The following is a 20,033-nucleotide window of genomic DNA, read 5'->3' as shown; positions in this document are numbered from 1 at the left end:
AGTACCTCTTTAACACCCATCAAAATTTTTGATTTACTGCTTTTTCCTCTTTGATATTAATGATTGACATCCATTTCTGTTTAGGACATCTGGTTAAGCATAAAAAATGTGAAATACATTCACAACTCATTCAAAATGTACTGTATTCAAACTTCAAGATTGACACTTTGAAATTCCTATCTTACAACTGACATGTCAACAATTTCATTAAAACACAGAATGACTGTTAAAATATAAATGTATGTAAAATATATATATATATACATATATATATATATAATATATTTTGTCCACCTTTTGTTTTACAGTTGTCGCGTGCGGGGGGGGGTCACCCTGTTTTCAAAATTTGGGATGGGGGGTCACCCTGTTTACAAAATTTGGAATAGGGGGGTCAGCCACTTTTTGACGTCGGCAAAAAATAATCCACCGGCCCCCCCCCCCCCCCCAGGCCGAAGAAACTGACCAGTCCCTAAGAAGAATGTAGTTTTAACTGTTCGCTCACACCTAAACATGATTGGGTATGAAGCTGCCATTCATTTACATGGTTTGCCAGTGTTGAAGGCTGACATTAATGATGCCAACTGTAAACTTGAAAATTTAGGATTATCCAATGAAAAGTCAATGTTCCAAATGTCGCATTATTCACAGTATGTTTTCCTACTTTCAAAAATCATACCTTGTTATAGAGGGCTGGTGGTGTTAAGGCTTTTATACCCATCGTAATGGAATTTCTATAATAAAAAAGATTTCATGCAGTACACTATCAAAATATCGACACCAGGGAGTACATAGCACTGTGAATCATTGAAAGAAATATTGAGAGAAATTGACATATTATCTTTGTGGTCACAGTCGCTGCAGTCCTGATTATGCGTGCGTGAAATAAAGATTCTTCTGGCTTTCGTTTATTTGCGGTTCGGTATGGGATTTTTAAAATGATGCTACATATTTGAGAAGAAAACTGAGCAGTATATAGGACGAATCGAAAAGCTGCAACGGTATGTTGGCCTAGGGTAAGGCTTTTCACGCTCGGCGGCCATCATGCACTTACGCGCCGTTGGCGTGTGCATAGACCCGCAGCCAGTACATCGATTATTACGAATAGACGGTTAAAAACATCAAGCGAGCCAAAAGAATCACAGAGAACGAAAGTGGTAGTAACTAAAATCCTGTGTCAAAAAAAAATCGAAAAATGTCCTACGTAAATGCTTTAAAGAAAGTGATCGTCCAGATGCATCAAACGTGTCTACTCAAGGCTTGCCGGAAGTCAAATGGACAGTTACCCATGTTGGAACTCCGATGGTGCTTTGCGCGTGACCCTTACCACCTTCTGTTTGGGTATCTCAGTGACAGCTCACTATTGTTATTAACGAGATATTCATATCACGCCACCAACATGACCGGGCAGTTCAGCAAATTATTCAGGGTCACAACTCTACATCACCAGCCATTCCGGTGTTCATGTTACGAGGTCTGCAGGGTCTGCTGTATACCCTGTGAGATATTGTGTCCTGAACGTTATCTGCAATGATTTTCAAGGCTCTCCTTGTCTTATTGGTTGTGTTGGCGGCCTCTCAAGTAGCCAAAATGATGTGAGTTTAAGGATTATTTCTGAGCAGTGCTTTGTGTATTTGTAACAGGGGTTTTGCAAGTAAAAGTGAGATCCCGTATAACGTTTAAACAAGTTTGGCGCCACGGTTTGATTTTCTACGTTTAGTTAAGCTCGTAGGAAGATCATGACAATAAGAAAGCGTATTTCCATAAACTATATCTGAATAGTTGCGCTGTTAAATACAAAGGGTTTGATTCAACCGGAAACCAGCATTCTCCTTCAAGCATCTAGGTCATTAGGTAAATGGGCGGTTCCCAGACACTTCGCACCAAAACCATTTCGCACGAAAACAACCTCGTACCAAACCTCTTCGCCCCAAAAATCACGTTGCCCAAAACCATTGCGCCCCAAAAACAATGCCACTTCACTTCCCAATTAATCGCTAACTAACCGTTAAAAGCTGAAAATAACCAACCACTGCCAGTGAAGTGTTAATCACCTTTCTATCATCCCAGGACTGAAATCTTTATATTGTACACATTTCGAGAAAATGACATCGCATCGTGCAATACCGCGCACGGCACCTGAAATGTACCATTTAGTAGTTTGCGTTTTTCTTTTTTCTAATATACCGTATGGTTTCATGGAAGAATAAATGGTTCGTGGTAGCCAAGTTGCAGGTAAAAACAACGTTATGACACATCGTGGCATCGATGTTTTAGGACGAGTTGACGGAACTATACTTTAAGCGAAGTGGTTTTACGAGATGGTACTTGGGGCGAAGTGGCGTTGGACGCGGTAGTACTTGGGACGAGGAGGTTTTGGTGCGAAATGGTTTTGGGACGATCTGGTTTTGGTGCGAAGTGTCTGGACCCCAAATGGGACGACCCGACCCGAACCATGGATTTAAAAAAAATTTTTACATCCATGCCCGAACCAACAGAACAATATATTTTCGCGACTTTCCCCTTTGCAATATTACTAGTGCGTCCAGTTCACGCCATTCACCAGTGTAACATACGATGTTTAATTCTCCGTCTCTGTTACATACTGTCACATCACAGATATCTCCTTGGCTACCACAAAACGCTCTACAACCATCAGCCAGGACTATGCCGTCCGCTACCGTTAATGGGTAAGGTATCGTTGACGGAAACACTGCGCTGAAGTGCTTACAAAAGCTGCTGCAAGCTGATTAATTACTACCATTACAGGGCGATTGGTTCGTACAGATATGACCCGGGTCAGCAAGTGGCGGGCAGGTCGGAACATGAACGCAATCTTCATTCGCATCATAATGTTGTCTCTCGAGATTTTTTCGAAGTAACAAATGCAGCGACCGATATTTTGCTTCCATGATTTCTGAGGCCGTAAATTTCCTATAAGTTTACAATACCGCAGGCCAAGTCGCTAAAACTGACCATGGATGGGACGAAAGTATCTTTTCCGAAAAATGTATTTACTATGAAATGAAGCAATGTCGTTATTTTCAATATTAGCGGATGATCTCACAACATCTGTTAGACATACATGTGACATAAACCATAGGTAATCTAGGAATCTTGTCACTGATGTTTTTATTGTTGTTTATGTTTATTAGTCGTGTTGTTGTTGTTGTTGTTGTTGTTGTTGTTGCTGTTTTGTTCTTGTCGTTGTTGGTCAATAAAATTCAACGAAGATAACCGATGTGTTGATGTCATAAGAAACGCTATAAAGACACTATTGTACTAATTTTCATGTTGTAAACTTTAATATTTGTTTTATTTTATGTAGGACCTTATGGTAGAATACAACCTGCTAGGAGTCTTTATCCCTATTTGATTCTGTAAATGCGAAATCCTTTAATGTGAAAAAATAAATACAAAAACTAGCATTATTTGACCCGATACAGCTCTCTGCCTACGTACACTCTCTTCATAAAGAGTTGCATCAGGTCAAATAATGATAGTGTCCTTGTAGCGTTTCTTATGACATCTACATTACGTTTGAAACAACAACAACAACAACACAACAGTTATGTTCGTTGAATTTTATCGGCCAACAACAACACGACTAATAAACATAAACAACAATAGAAACACAAACAACCAGATTTCTGGGTTCCCTATGCATAAACAAACGCATGTGCAGATGCGACGATTCATACTGATTATTTATTTGTCTTTGACCATGGCGAAAATTTATACACACTGTCTAGTGTTGTTTGCATTTCAGTAAATGGTTCGGAAGATATCACCATGACATCAAAAGGCCTGGTGTTCATGTCAACTGTAAGGCAATATAAAATAATACTCTACGCTATTTTTGATAAACTTATATGAATTCATCCAGATACAAACTCATGTGTCAACGATACTATTGATCATTATACTCGTAAACTTATAGGCTTAATGACAAGTCGGGTAGGAGACATGTGAAAATGATTGTGCCCAAAACAAACTTGAAAATATTAGACTTAATCGCTTGCCAGCTCATTATTGTTGATCTGAATGTGAACATCTGTCTGTCTCCACGTCTGTTTATTTGTCTGTGTGGTTGGAAACCACAACAAATGGTGATCCATGCAGAAGAATCCTTTAGGCCAAAAAAAAAATAGTTTGTTTCTCATCCTAGGCATCTTGCAAAAATGATGCGGTGACGCGTTTTTTTTTTTTTTTTTTTGCTGCTACTTTTTTTTTTATTCAACCATCAACAACAACGCGCTTACAACATGAGAACATAGGAATGCATGCAGAGATAAATGCACAGCAAATTTTTAGCATATCAACAGTGCTGCTTTTTGACTATTAGTGCAGAATGCAGTTTTGATAGCTTTCAATGACATAGTGTACAGTTCTGAATGGAATGTTACAGCACTGTGTGATGTTCAATGTTCTGTCTAGTTCAGTTTTGTATATCATAAAATATTTGTGTTGCTTTGGTATGATCTGAACGGTTTAATTTGTTCTTAGTTTTGTTTTTTTTTTTTTTCATTTTTTTTTCGTTCCCTCTTGAGATGCAAAAAAAAGGTTGGCGCGGCGGGTCTACATTGACGCGCGCGGGGATGAGAAACAAACTATTTTTTTTTCGGCCTTACTAAGGATTTTATCTGTTCGTTCAATCCCCCGCAAACAGCAAAACAAAGCAATTTATTGTAATGGTTATATACTGTTTTTTGCAGGGCTATCCCTTGAAACCCGACGAAATAAAGGGACGCATTTTCTCATTCGATTTTAACAACCCTTCTGAGAATGCAATTGAAGTGACCATAGAAGGAAATTTTGATCAAGATAATTTTCATCCACATGGCATTAGTCACTGGGAAGATCCGAACACAGGTATATCGACTTCATACCGCGGTGTACTTAATACCAATACCATTGAATAGGGTCATTAGACCCTAATGATATATAGCATGCTGACGTCAGAGTTCAATGTCATAAACTCCGATTAACTGTCAGCCTGCATGCAGAAATATCGAATTTACCTTTAAGGTCAATCTTACCTATGTTAAACTTATTCTTTCGTTTTTGTGAAGAATGGTCTTGCATCTATTGTATAACTGTTTTCTGATTGTCGGTTTCCTAGCAACTATGGGTTGATGAGATCACAGCTTACTTTTCGCTCTCCTGTAGCAAAGATAATAATGTGAGGTGTCTTTTATGATGCAGGGCAAGTCCTTATCCATATTGTGAACCACCATCCTAAGGAAGAACGCATCGAAATATTCAATTTCATTCCGGAACGTCATGCTGTTCGTCATGTGAAGTCGGTTACTGACAGCACAATTTTCAGGTAAAATTTTCAGAACAGCCTTAAGAAAAGGGACTTGAGTGGGGGAAAACTACATCGACTACTGTGGGAACTGCACAGCTAAATCCTCGCAGTCAACATATTACTGAGCTTTGGGCACAGCGCAATACATTAAAATTAAATTCGGGTGAATTTACATGTTTAAGCAAAGGCAAAGAAAAAGAGAGACATGAATTTACCTTGAAATATCGAAAATGGAAGGTAGAGTTTCAGTTTTCGACTTAACATCACCGTTTACATTTATATCATCAGAAATCCCAAAAAAGTTGTTTCGGATAATCGTATAGGATGGAAAATATTGCTTGATTGTTGATAGTATTTATGCAAGACAGCGTGGCTCCATTTCATTCTAAATTATCATTTGGGTCACCCTGCATATCCAAGATTTACTGATATTTCAAAATGGCCGCCATAAGTTATATGTATCATGGAAAAGATAATTCCCGATTTTCACAAAACTAAGCCTGTGAAAACTTTAGTTATTCTATAAGCTTCAAAATAAGCCCCCACTACCTTATATTAAATTGTAATTACAATTAATTGTAATTAATTGTAAATATGCGGAGAAATAAAATATCTATTGAGGGCTAACACGAAAACACATTTTATCACCAAGCTGTTAGATCAAAAAGGTTTCTCGTGTGTTTAATTATTAAGACGTTGTTATGGTGTAGCTCAAACGTTTTGCTCACTACTCCGACGGTGAAAAGCCATTTACTATATGGACCACACCTAATATTGTAAACCATAATATCAGTAAATAGTTATCAACATGTCAGCAAATAAGGGCTTATCAACGATTTCATTTCTTTTGTTCACAACGCTTACTAGGTTAGCATTCAATCAGCGAAAACGTCACCCCCTTTGAATATTACTGTGGTCGCATTACTAGAGAAGTCAGCTGTATTCTGAGGCACACAAAAACACGGTTTTGTTTGGGGTTTTTTCATTACTCATCCAACAGGCGAACATATCCCACTGCCCAATAGAACAATGAGGGGTAAAGTGCCTTGCTCAGGGGCACAACACCGTGCTTGATTCTCGAACTCACCACCCTCTGAAAGTGAGTCCGTTACTCTGCATGGACCTACAGGGTCTGGAACTCACCATCCAACACGATTGGAACTAATTTGGGATAATTTGATTTTCATATTTTTCAAATTTCTCAAAAATGTTAGGTGTTATATAGCTGAATGTTGCGATATTAAAAATTATTCATAAAAACAAGTGTGTAACGTGAAAAGAAAAGCAGATGAGCCTATATTTACAGATTAAAACGGCCTCACTTCACCATCCAATTATCCCAAATTAGTTCCAATCGTGTTATCCTCCGATAGTGAGTCCGGTACCCCAACCACTGGCCCCTCCATCATTGTCACCTTTGCCCTACAGTGTATTGAGATTCAATTTGACATCTACTATCACATCATGCGTCGACGTTATTTGGTGCAGACAATCTTCTTTTGATTTAATCTCCATCCTCTGCTGACAAAAATACCTACTTCATTCCTAAAAACTTCATTACTCACTGTTGCAGTGCTATAAATCTTACCGAAATGCACCTGTAGATAACTCACCACATGATTCAATTAATACGCATTGTTGCCAGAATTGTAACTGGCATTACATGTCCCTTATCCAGTATATGTATGAAACAGTATCATGCATTGTGTATAGTCAAATTATTCAAGAGAAAAGAATACACGATACATTGTAGTGGTCCAGCAAACTTCACAAAGTTCGCACTTTTATTTCGTCCACAGTGTAAACGATATATTTGCCGTTGGACCAGATTCCTTTTACTTCACAAACGATTTCTATTTTTCCAATCAACTTCGCCAAGTTGAGTTCCAGTTCAGACTGCCGTCAGGAGGAGTAGGGTTCTTTGATGGGACGATGGGCAGGTTTCTTTGGTCGGGCATTTCTCTTGCGAGTGGAATCAACGTATCTCCAGATAAGAGGTGAGCCAGTCGAGAAAGTACATGCTGCAGAATAATTCGTGTATGTCACCTCGTTTCATGAAAATAGTAATTTATCTTCAAGTATGGCACTGTCAATCAATTTTCACAAGATGTTTACGTATCGTATATCGCGTTTAACCCTTTGGGTGCTGTATTTTTTCCCACCGAAATTTTAGCGCAACATTTTACCAATTTTTATGAACTTTTCCTTAATTTTCCTGATAATTTTAAACCAAATGAACACAAAATTTCATTTGCCACAGTTTTTTATCAACATTTTGGCAAAAAATCTGAAAAAACTAAGGTATATTTTTTATTATAAAGGCGACAAAAAATGACTTGGGCACTCAAAGGGTTAAGTAAGGTCACATGTAACTCAACATGTGTATAACTCAACTCAAACCTAATACGTTGTCGCGTGCAGCCTACGAGTCAATTAAGCAATAAAGCACGCCCAGCGACGGTATACCACGAGATTTTGACCACTTCATGCCATATATGCACGAGCGATGGCGATTGCATACATGAAGTGAACTGGTCAAAATCTCGTGGTATACCGTCGCTGGGTGTGATTTATTGCTATTATATCATAACAGTATATTGAAATTCTGTCATGGAATGTCAAAAATGGAATTTTGCTCAAGCTGAGAGCCAATATACCACAGTTCTTTTCGCGTCTCGACCAATCAGATCGCTGCATTTGCACGATCAATATACTGGTATGATATAATTTCCAATATTGCACGATATAGCTGTTGATAAGAAGTGCATTAGATCAGGTTTAAGGTACAGCTGAGAGACTTCAAAGAAATGTTTATTTTTGTTCGAAACAGCAAACACTCAATGGCGCACTAACAAATCTCTAAAGCGTAAATTTGAATGGGATCTTTCATGAAAACTCTACCACAGTGACTGTAAATGTAAAGGTATTTCCTAACTGTAAACAAAGCAAATTATCTTTCTTTTCTAAACTTGCATACGCAATCACACGATAATTTTCTAACGAAAGCTACCTCGATGCGTAGTGACTTCATATCTTTAATCGCTAGGTATTTGTATGTCACTTCCTACGGAGAAGAGAGTGTCATAGTTTTTGCGGTTCAAGAAGACTATTCCATAGACAAGTTACAGGTAAGTGTGAACTTTCAGGTCGTATGGCAACTACACATGAAAAACTCACGGAATACAAATAATCTACATTACAGCTCAACTGATTTGTTTTATTTATTGATGTAATTTACTTGTTTCGTACTTATAATTCTAGGTTATACCTGTTCATACTGGCGTTGATAATTTGGAAGTAGATACAGATACAGGGGATCTATGGCTTGGTTGCCATCCAGTTCAACATCAATTAGTTGGTTACTTACACAACAAATACCCGTCAACACCATCCCAGGTACGTATGAATAGGCTAGGGTTATCAATTGCCGAAACGTTTTACAATTGAGCAGAGTTCTTCATATGGTCATACCAATAACCCTTCATCATATTAGAATACGTTGATCGTAACAAATTATTACTTTTTCATGGCGACCTTTTATATTTTGTTCTAATAAATAATCACTAATGGCCAATTGTAGACTTTTCTTTGTAAAACCAACGCGCATTGTCGTTGCAATATCTTTAAGTTTTCACGAAAAGTTAAATTTAAACATTGAATACACAAAATTCTAATTAAAAAAAAACAGATACTACGAAACAGTAAATATTGTAGTCTAACTGAATATTCACAGTTTGAAACTAAAGAGTTAGTTCGAATAAGTGTTATCCTGCAATTTTGATTTAAAGATTGATTAAAGGTTGTGTATGTTAAAGTGATTTTTTTCTGTTCCAATAACAAGCATTCATATTATATGTCAAGGACAATTCGTTTTGTGTTCACTGTGATACAAACCCTTGTCGTCCTGTGCAAACACTCACATGAGGCGTCATTTCTTATTCACTTTCACGAATAACAAATTACGAAATCGTTCGTCAAAGCACAGTAAAAGATTTTCTGCAGTCATAGAGAAATGAGCCAATTCTATCTTTGTTACTGTCTAATGTTTTACTCCAATCGCGCAAAATCTGATAAAAATCACGACATCGGGAATCGTTTCATTTACAATTATATCACCAATGATCAATGATTTACAATCTACTTCCTGTTCGTTCCTCACAGGTTCTGCGTATCCGATTCAAATCTGACGACCACTCTCACGGTGACTATGAAATACAGGAAGTATTCGTCGATGATGGCGCTATCATCAGTGGTTCAAGCGTGGCCAAATTCTACAAAAACAAACTCCTAATTGGTAGTGTGTTACATACAACTCTGTACTGTGAAATTGCCTACGAATTATGAGATGCGCTTTTTATCTATTGATTCGTTCCTTATTCGTTTTTATCCACACACCAATCCATCAATTCAGTCAGTCAGTCAGCTAGCCAGTTATTCAGTAATCATCGTGTAGTCACTGGAAGTGCTCCGATATTGAATACGAAAACGGATATTTGACCTAACTAACGGAGCATTTGGTGGTCGATGTTAACAAATTCCTAACTGAAAAACTCATGAAAACTTTTCTTGTTGGCTATGTTATATGTTATATGTTATGTGTACACCAATTAGACACGGTTCACAACTTCTTGATTTTCAAATTTTAACGCAGCGTTAACTGTTGTCTTTGTAGCTATCATACCTAAAACTCACCACTAAATGCCTCAAACGTTTGCTCTGGTATTTTTATATCTTTTACATTTTATATCCTGCGCCTTTACCTGGACATACCTTAGGCGATTTCTGCGGCTTTGCATGAGGACATAGCACTATGAAGCTGTTCACCTCGATTTATCTCGCGTCACATGCAAGGCAGATCTACATAAACTATATCACTGTATGAATATTATGTAAATTGGGGAATTAAGATAAAGTAGTGCACGTAATACAAGAGACAATAAAGGAAAGTAAATGGAATATGTCAACTTTTTTAAAAGTTTAAACGGCATGTGTATTCATCGAATAGTGGGAACAACTGTAAGTAAAATGCAATTGAGTTTATCAATTGGGTTGTACGTTAACGTCTATAGTTATGGAATACGACGTTTTGCTATGTACGAACATATGCCATTGGCCTATACTTCTCAATCTTTCAAAGAAAATGTCAATATTTGTAAAACAGTGCGCGTATGAATGTCTGTAATTAATAAAAAGCTTTTCAGGTTTATATCACGGTTTTATGAGTAACATCTGTTTAAATGTCTACGTCCTACAATATGAAAATAGTGCAATGCATATGGCTTTCTTGACACTGATCACTGCCTTGAATACCCCAGCCAGTCAGATGCCCAAGGACATTTTCATCTTGATATGATTGTTATCAGGATATTGATGTCGATCAATATTTTCTATGGTTTTCAAGGCTCTCCGTGTCCACAGATTAAGAAAATCTGTCATAACACATCACATACAAAGAAATATAGGAACCATGCCTTCTATATCGCCGCTCCCTTTATACGGAATAATTTACCATTTTTTATCGCATCTTAAAACACATCGCTGTAATAAAATCCGCTTCAATTGACAGCCTTCATACTCCCTTCCCCTCACCTTTTAACATTTTTTGTATTATCATTACCCTTTTCTCGTTTGATCGATGTATCGTCTCGCCGCTTTTAATATTTTTTTCACAAAATTGTCCTTCTATAGTTCTGTATTTATTTTCCTCAGCGTCTCTGATGACACCTTTCGAGTGGATTAAGATGCTGTACAAATAATTGAGTAATTTTCTTTAAACAATCATCGTTGCCGTTCCCTACGAATCTGTGTTGACACACACAGTGTTCAGTTTTAATACTGACCCATTATACAAAATGGAGGTGTACTGTTACACAGGACACTAAACATCATAAATTCAAGATTTGGACATTCTCACGAAGTGAACTTTCCTAGTGTTTAACACGAGCTGAGCAAAACGTGGCGGAACAGATGGACATCGAAATCTACTACATCACTAGCAGGACAACAAATTAGATTAACACTGCCATACTCAACCAGACTATGCAAATTTAAATGAAATTCACTGTAAGACATCTATAGCAATTATAAATCTCTGATTCGTTGATACAAGTCGGAACGAACGTAATCGAATGCTGACCTTGGCTAAGCAACGTACAAAACAAAACTTTGTATAACACATATTCAAGCGAACGTGTGACTTTTCCTCACTGTTTAAACGTTTTAAGTTCTATGCATGAAGTGACCTTTTGGGCTCCCCTATTTTAGGTGTCAGCGATAAAAATACTTTAAATGCAGACATATGTTAACAATCTAGACGAACATCTATGAACAAAATTCACAAAATTATATCATTACACAGGTGCCGCCAATTGAGCTGTTCGTGCAAATAGGTGTTCGTGCGCAGTTTTTCAGCGGGCGGGCAAATTTTAAAACTAATCAGCGGGCGGGGAAGAAATTTCATTATTTTCAGTGGGCGGGTAGAAAATTTTTGACAGTGGGTACCTGAAAATACGTAGAGGGAGGGGAAAGCCGTGGTTGATAGAACTTGAGGGGCGATAGAGCGCCTTACTTTGTGGGGAGCAATGTTTCAAGGTATACTGCTAGCTGCTCGCACTGTTTTGTGTTGATCTGGGTTGCCTATAGTGGGCATCTAGTGGGCAATGGCGAATTTCAGTAGTGGGGAGAGGGCAGTGGGGAGCTTGCATTGTTGTGGGGAGAGGGGAGCGGACAGACCATAGGTACTGGAGGGCAGTGGGCATCAAAATTCAGTGGGAGGGCACATTTTCCGTGTATGCCAGTGGGAGGGCAGTTACGAACAGCTCTACTTTCCGCTCCAAATTTTAGGTCAAGGTCAAAAATAAGTAAAATCAGTATATCAGCCTTCAAAACATGTTTTGGGATGACTTTGCGAAATTGATGAAATTTACCAGTTGGCTGCACCTGATTACAGTGTCAGTATCATATCGACCTATCGAAAATCAGGGGTCACTGTGAGTCCAAGTATCTTTGTGAGGTACGATAGTTTTGACTCGTACACACATGCACAAACACACACAAACACGATTCACGTTATCAGATTTAATATAGTATCAAGATCATATTTGAAGTTCATGCCATCATAAAATTGCACGGATTATGTCCAAGGTTTTTATTCTGATAGTTAGTTTTCGAATGTGCCACTGAACTACGTTTCTTTTCCTGCACATAACGATGTCACATGTCACCAAGGTCATGGAGTCAAAGGTCGAAGTTAACGCGACGTGAGAACTGCAGTAAAAATGTGGACATAAAAACCTGTTCCGTCCGACGCGTATAGAACGACTGAAACTAGCTCCAGTAAATTGTAGACGACAACATGTTGAACAAGATTGTAGGAATGATTGTCCTAGCAGCTGTAGGAACTCACGTCTTCCGTATACTGTGAGTCTCACCACAAAGGTCTTTTGGCAACTATATAGGGTCCCAGGGCAAGTATATCCATGGTCCCACTATTGACGAAGCTTTGGTCCCCAAGGGTTTGGGCTCACTGTATACCATGACGTAGTCTTCTTTACTACCGAATGGTGTCTTGGTCTGACGGTAGCTAGACCAAGCTTGAAGTGTTGACCAAGCTTGGTCCGTGTAAGCACTGGCCAAGGTCACATAGAAAAATCACAGCGTACCGGATTATACTCGACAAATAATCGAATAATAACTCGTGGCTGGGTTATTTTGTGTTATTTCATTCACATCAGCATTGACCGTACCACACCTCCATATTTAAATATTTTCTTCCTGTGCTAGGGTCATGTGGCATATTAATGCATTCTCTCTCTCTCTCTCTCTCTCTCTCTCTCTCTCTCTCTCTCTCTCACGAAAACGGGGTACTGGCATTATCTCTGTTATCTACAGTGTGTAACTCGAGGTGACTAAAATGGAAGGATATTGTTGTTGTTGTTAGGTAGTATGGGTACAAGCATAATGTCAACAGTGTTTACAAAGAAGCATAAATAACACTAAACACGATTGGAACTAATTTGGGATAATTGGATGTTGAAGTTATGTCAATTCCATCTGCAAATGTTACCTCATCTACTTTTCTTTATAAGTTACACACTTGTTTTTATGAGTAATTTGAAATATTGCAACATTCAGCTATATGGCGCCTAGCATTTTTGAGAAATTTGGAAAATATGAAAATCCAATTATCCCAAATTAGTTCCAATCGTGTTACTACAATATATGAAACAACAAATAAACGTCCTTGAATTTTATTAATCACGATCAGCTCTAATGGTGCTCAAATTCTCCGTTATTGTTTCAGTGGTATATGATTCAACTCAGTGCACTTGCACTACATATTCACCTCATTTATTTCACAAGAAGTGCCAATGTTACCGTTATCATTTGCCGTGTCAAATCATTGATTAAGTACCACTTATATTGATTCTTATAAATGTAAAATCGGCCATTCCTTATCGTAAACGTAATATCGTTTAATTTATTTATTCCTGGTTATTTTTTTTTACAAAGACACTCCCTTGGTTATCAAAACACAGTGTACAAGCACTACCCTGGCCCGTGTCGTCTGCTGCAAACACCAGGTATGTTGCCAGACCAACTTTAGGAAACACCCTCGATCAAATATTATTTCATTGCACTCGAAAAGTAATTTATTGAAATGTGACGAAGTCCCGACGAAAAACCACTTCAAGTTTACGATGGTGATTGTTCAAAAAAGAATGCGTCAGGCTTTCCATTCTAAAAATATTCTAAAAATATTAGTGAAAAAAGGCGTGTGTGTTACGTGACTTCAAAAAAGGAAACGTTCAACCGTTTTTTTGTTTTTTTTTTCTCAAGCAAGTGTAATGTTGAAGTTAGCGTTGCCTGGTTTCTGCACTGCATTTGTTGTACAACAAATAATATTTTGCATTGTCTTATTCAATTATCACATATCATTTACCTGACCGAAATCTTTACATTTGAATGTTACTTTTCAGGAAAAGGTTCCGAAGACATTTCAGTGACAACGAATGGACTAGCCTTCATTTCGTCAGTATGTTTTGAAATTCAATTTTCAGTCATTACTGGACCTTGCCCGCAATAGCTGTAACTTATGATTTTATTTATGCGGTTTTGTTCCAAAACGTTCTACTTTTCCTCACGTAAGCACGACGAAGTGGAGAGTATCAGCTCTACATACACACATTGTTGACAAATGAATAACAATAAGTTGTCGACCAATGACTTCGGATTGTATATGTAGAGGCAGTGGTGACAAGTTGCATATGATTCATTTTGACGTCATTGAGGGCAGTATATATAAAAGACTGTATTTTACAAACAGAACATAAATAAGACATCAAAAGTTCATATGGACCATGCACTTACTTTACATCGAATTTAAATCTTTCTGGAATGATTTTACAGAGTTACTGATCTCAAACATGAAAGGTTATCGGAAAGAATAACATACGCGCCCTTTTCTCCTTCTCCCCCCCCCCCTTCGTTTTACTGTATCATACAAAATTAACAGTAAATTCAGTAAATTCTCGATCGGATTCGAACTCACAAAGTCCGGCACCAATCACATAGCGAAGACATTACAGTCAGAACAGCTCCTTAAAAACAATGCTTCGATAAAAACAACGCCATTGTACTAAAAATTTAAATGGACAATAGGTGTATTTTTTGGTAATTTGTTTTCATCATTTTACCTCGAGAATATCATTTCTATATCTTGCTCCTGCCCCTAAAGCATTTTGAATTATTAACTTTCCAAATATATGTATATATGTATATTTTTTTCGGCATTATCGTTGATAAAGAAGTTATACTCCGGACTGGGTTTTTGTTGTTAACAATATCATTTGATATACATGTAATATGTTACAGGTTGTGTTGAAAAGTTAAACAGCTGACATTTCGTCATAATTTCAATGAGTAAACGAAGACGCTATGCACTGCAAATGGTGCACACTGGGTACAGAAATAATGGGAATACATTTAAATTTACGACTGATCCACACGACTTGTCTACTGTCAACCTATTCAGTTGCATTTTTTTTACCTTCAGGGTATCAGACTGACTCGTTACAATCTCGATAAATCTCGCAAGCCACACAACACCAGAGGCCGCATATATTTGTATGATTTCAACAACCCTTCCCAGAATGCAACCGAACTTCCCTTTGACGGTGACTTTGATGTCGACAATTTTTATCCACATGGAATAAGTCTTTGGCAAGATTCCATTACAGGTATCTTTACAGATTTTCTGTATTTTAACACAAAAGTCAAGATTATTTTTAATCTGGTTTATCCACAATTTAGAAGTAATCTTAATAGATCGTGACATTACCTTACAGTTGACAGGTTCGAGAAATTCACAACATTCAAAAAAAGCAAAATTTGAATTTGTTTATTGTGACTATACATTTACTTTTAGTTTCAACTCAAATAAGTAGTTGATCAAAGTTTTGAAATATCTCACTTATGCAAATATAGGGTATTTATGGTTTTTTTCTCATAAAAAAATTGTCGACAACAGAGTACGTCGATCATATTTATTGTATTAGATTAGGTTTATAAACTTACAAGCTTTCAACTATTTTTTGGGCTGATACATTTCAACATGTCTATTGTTTCAGGAGAAGTGCTGCTGTTCGTAGTAAATCACAATCCAAAAGAGGAACGAATCGAAATTTTCAACTTTGACCCGAAGAGCCTCCGTCTGAAGCATAGTAAAACAGTCAATGTTAAAACAATGTACAGGTACGTACTGTGCTTTCCTGTTATACCATCCTCTGCTCACGTTTCATGACTTGCGTCATACTATAATCTGAGATAAACGCCCGGTTTGCACAAGCACGCAGATATGCATGTAGCTGCTAGTGAAAATCCATAGTTTCATTTTTGAGCTAAATGCCATAATTTTCCCTGCTCTGAGTTTCACTATTTCTCCAACTTTCCAATGATCCACTACCTATCTATCTGTGTGCCTGACTGGCTTCATACTTCCGTCTGCTGTGACGTCCATTTATTATGAGTCAACAACTAGTAGACTGTATACTTCTATCATGTCCAGGGTTCGTCTTCAATTTATTTTTCTGTACACAGCGTGAACGATGTGGTAGCCGTCGGTCGGGAATCTTTCTATTTCACAAACGACCGTTACAGCAAGACATGGTACGGCCAATCGGCAGAGAAATATCTACTACTACCATGGGGTAGTATTGGATTCTATGACGGTAAAAAGGACACGCTTGTTCAAACAGGTCTACTTGGACCAAATGGAATCAATATCTCCCCTGATAGAAGGTATTTCATTGTTAAAACACTCAAGAGGAAAGATGCATTCAAAAAGCACAGAACAGATCATGATAATTTCGATCACGTGTTATTCAACAAGCAGGGCAGATTAAAAAATACTTCAGTCGCTGTCGGAGAGGCACAGTTCCCTTCTGTGAACAGCATTTTTTCAGTCAAGATGGAAAACAACATACGTGTTACACAAACCTAAGCTAAGATTCTTCCTCCTTTAGATATTGAATAAGTGATTCAATCAAATATAACATTTGCCGTCGGATTGTATGATGTGTGACGTCATGTGTGACGTATGACGCCAATTATACTTTAAAATACAATATTCTGAATGTTCTGATCAAAGTTTGTGTTCGTACAGAACATAAAGCTAGATCTCTTTACTATAATTGAAATTCTTAAAGTTCCCATTTTCATTAATTAACTAAACTTAAGTTTCGATCAGTCATAACTTTTTAAGGTATGTTCAAGTATAAAAGTCATAAAATGTTAAATTTCGAAAACATTTGTCTGAATAAACTCTTGCACACTGTAAAACTTTATTTCTCTGACATTGCTGCTATGTATCCATTCGCAGGTTTCTGTACGTCGCCTCGATAAGACTTGGATCTGTCACCATATATTCGATTAGTTCCGACAATTCAATAAAAGAACTAAAGGTTCGTGTAAGAATTTGTGTCTGTTATGCCATGCAATGTTATTATGTGTACTGAAGGGTGTTCTGATTTAGACTTGAGTTTGGTTGTAAACGGAGGGACATAATGTTAAGTTAACATTGATATTAGCGCAGCCTATTCTTGTCTAGTTTAGAATGGCACTTGCAGAATATTGTCATCAGTTTGTTCTCGCGTCAAGTCCGAGATAGCAAAGGAATTAAGGTTACACTGAATGTGTTTTTGATCATTCTTGACTGATTATGCTACAGCTATATTCCCGGTATACCAGAATAAAGTGTGCATGCGGGAAAAATAAATTGGCAACCAGGATGAATTATTTTTAAAACTTAATTGCAGAGTGATAAATAAAGGCCTTGCACCAGACTTAAAGATAAGGAGTCCTGTCTTGCAATCCGTCAAATGTACAGGATATCATCTGCAGTATTCAGAACTGCAGAAACAGAACTTTTTCCCCGACCATACAATTACTTCAGTGTATACCAAGATATTTAAACGCCTTATTTCACAAAGCTTGGACGAGTGTGTCAGATACAAGATGAAACGTAAAATCGCGATGGCTATCTCCCTAGGTAATACCGGTTTACACTGGAGTTGATAACATTGAAATTGATCCAGATAATGGCGACCTTTGGCTTGGATGTCATCCTCAGCTGTATCTAATGACATCGCACTTTGCAAATGTAACGAAGCGATCTCCGTCTCAGGTAGGGGACATAGTTTCTGTTATCGTGACGTCATTGTATGTCAACAGATGAAAGAACTGTTGTACTGTCAGCGGTAGATTCGTTGTCGGTACACTCTCTATCAGATGGATAATCTTTTTCGTATCTTTGCCTTTTATTGTTCTTCTACCATTATCAGCATTCTTGTTATTGTACATGTGAAGAAAGCAATACAACGCATGCTCAGTGTAACTCTTAAACAGCAATACCGTCTTGCCATCGAAGGTCGCAATAGCCAACCGACAAACAAATCGTGATAATAACGATACAGCGATCCTTACACAATCAATCAATCAATTCTCTCTCTCTCTCATATCTGTAGGTTTTACGAGTAAAATTCAATCGCAAAGACTCTTATGACCAGTATGAAATTCAAGAGGTGTTTGTCGATGATGGCGCTCTTATCAGCGGTTCCAGTGTAGCCAGCGTTTACAAAAACAAACTTCTCGTTGGTAGTGTGATACATACCACCGTGTACTGTGATATCAATACACTTTATTAAGTTAGAATGGGTATTTTTGATCCCAAAGGTTCATGTAATTAATTTTTTTATTTTTTCAAAGTTTAAATAAAGATACAGACTCTGAGTTAAAAATTTCAGGATTTGGTAACCGTATATTCAACTTCATGTGGAAAAATAAATAATCGTAAATATGTCACAATATTGTGAATTATATCATACCAGTATATTGATGGCGCAAATACAGCGATCTGATTGGTCGAGACGCGAAAAGAACCGTGGTATATTGGCGATATACCACGGCTGGCATACGCGCGAGCTCTCAGCTTGAGCAAAAGTGCGTTTTTGACGTTCCACGCCAGAATTTCAATATACTGTTATGATATAATAGCAATAAATCACACCCAGCGATGGTATACCACTCGATTTTGACCAGTTCACTCCATATATGCACTCGCTATCGCTCGTGCATATATGTCGTGAACTGGTCAAAATCTCGTGGTATACCATTGTTAGGTGTGCTTTATTGCTTAAATATGACACCATTTAATTTAAGAATTAATAATTCATCAATTTCAATTTTCAAACAACAAAATCTACTCATGTATTTTCTCCCTGGCTTTTGTACAAAAATATATTCCAAGGCAATCGATAATGCTAGCTACGGGACAGTTTTTGCATGGCTGTCCCCCTTCTGCTAATAACCATCGGAAAGATATGGATGCCGATCAATATCAGGACAATAAAGTTTGGAGGCCGATAGCACGAGAAATACCTATTTTTCGAGTGGGCAAAAAAAAGAAATGAAGAGAAACGAATTTTATCTGGTGTGGCTATTCCGTTCCGTTCCGCTCATTCCGTTCCCCAAATTAGTGTAAGCCCAGATGAGACTTGAATCATGTCTGCAATTATGGCCAACTGCATTGCTCGGAAAGAGTTCACGATACTCGTTGTATAAAGAAGCGTGCAGACCGCCATAAAACTATTATTCGACTCGTAGATTTGCAGGGTTAACAAGTTATTAGTTTCTCTTTATTAGAGTCTGTTGTTTCGCCCACTAGATTTTAGAGCGGAACAGAATGGAATTTCGGCTCTAAAACAGAAATTTGGATTTAAATAAAATATCGTCACTTTTTCAACCCTAAAAGTAATGCATCTATTTTTCGAAGTTTCGTGAAATCGTGAATAAGACTACTAATTAAAACTTCATTGCATAAAAACACACATCGGGAAGTGTGGTAGAGCAAGTACAATTAATCAAACATTAGCAAGACTGCTCCCGAGACTGCTGCTGGGAATGAGTGAGACTATCGGACTGAAGCTATAATTCAAATCTGAAACTACACCTGAATCCAAACCTTACCCTGGATATCGCATCTGATGGTTGACACTATGGCTACCATGTATGTGAGGTGGCGGTCTGTGTATCAAATACTCACCTCGATGGCATGACGCCGAAGGAAAAAAAACCGGAGGTGATGGATTGTAACTTCTAAAACTGATACATTGCCAGGACATGGTATGATACTATATGCAAAAGTTTCAGTACCAACAGCCATGCTGCT

General features: G+C 37.7%; 2 protein-coding genes across 2 annotated transcripts; both read left to right on the top strand.

Moving 5' to 3' along the window:
* Nucleotides 1-1,415: 1,415 nt before the first annotated feature.
* LOC139152612 (serum paraoxonase/arylesterase 2-like) lies at nt 1,416-10,514 on the top strand. The gene is made up of 9 exons (XM_070725852.1): nt 1,416-1,592; nt 2,617-2,687; nt 3,767-3,822; nt 4,713-4,869; nt 5,203-5,326; nt 7,108-7,305; nt 8,355-8,436; nt 8,570-8,704; nt 9,470-10,514. The coding sequence occupies exons 1-9, from the start codon at nt 1,528-1,530 to the stop codon at nt 9,650-9,652; spliced, it is 1,071 nt and encodes a 356-aa protein (XP_070581953.1). The 5' UTR covers nt 1,416-1,527; the 3' UTR covers nt 9,653-10,514.
* Nucleotides 10,515-12,470: 1,956 nt separating this feature from the next.
* Nucleotides 12,471-18,608, top strand: LOC139152611 (serum paraoxonase/arylesterase 2-like). Its single transcript, XM_070725851.1, has 9 exons — nt 12,471-12,727; nt 13,820-13,890; nt 14,287-14,342; nt 15,363-15,546; nt 15,937-16,060; nt 16,406-16,606; nt 17,187-17,268; nt 17,856-17,990; nt 18,331-18,608. Exons 1-9 carry the CDS (start codon nt 12,663-12,665, stop codon nt 18,508-18,510), a joined length of 1,098 nt encoding a protein of 365 aa, XP_070581952.1. The 5' UTR covers nt 12,471-12,662; the 3' UTR covers nt 18,511-18,608.
* The last annotated feature ends 1,425 nt before the right edge of the window (nt 18,609-20,033 follow it).

Source organism: Ptychodera flava, chromosome 16, assembly GCF_041260155.1.
Source record: "Ptychodera flava strain L36383 chromosome 16, AS_Pfla_20210202, whole genome shotgun sequence".
Classification (NCBI taxonomy): domain Eukaryota; kingdom Metazoa; phylum Hemichordata; class Enteropneusta; family Ptychoderidae; genus Ptychodera; species Ptychodera flava.
This window is presented reverse-complemented; position numbering and strand designations above follow the sequence as displayed.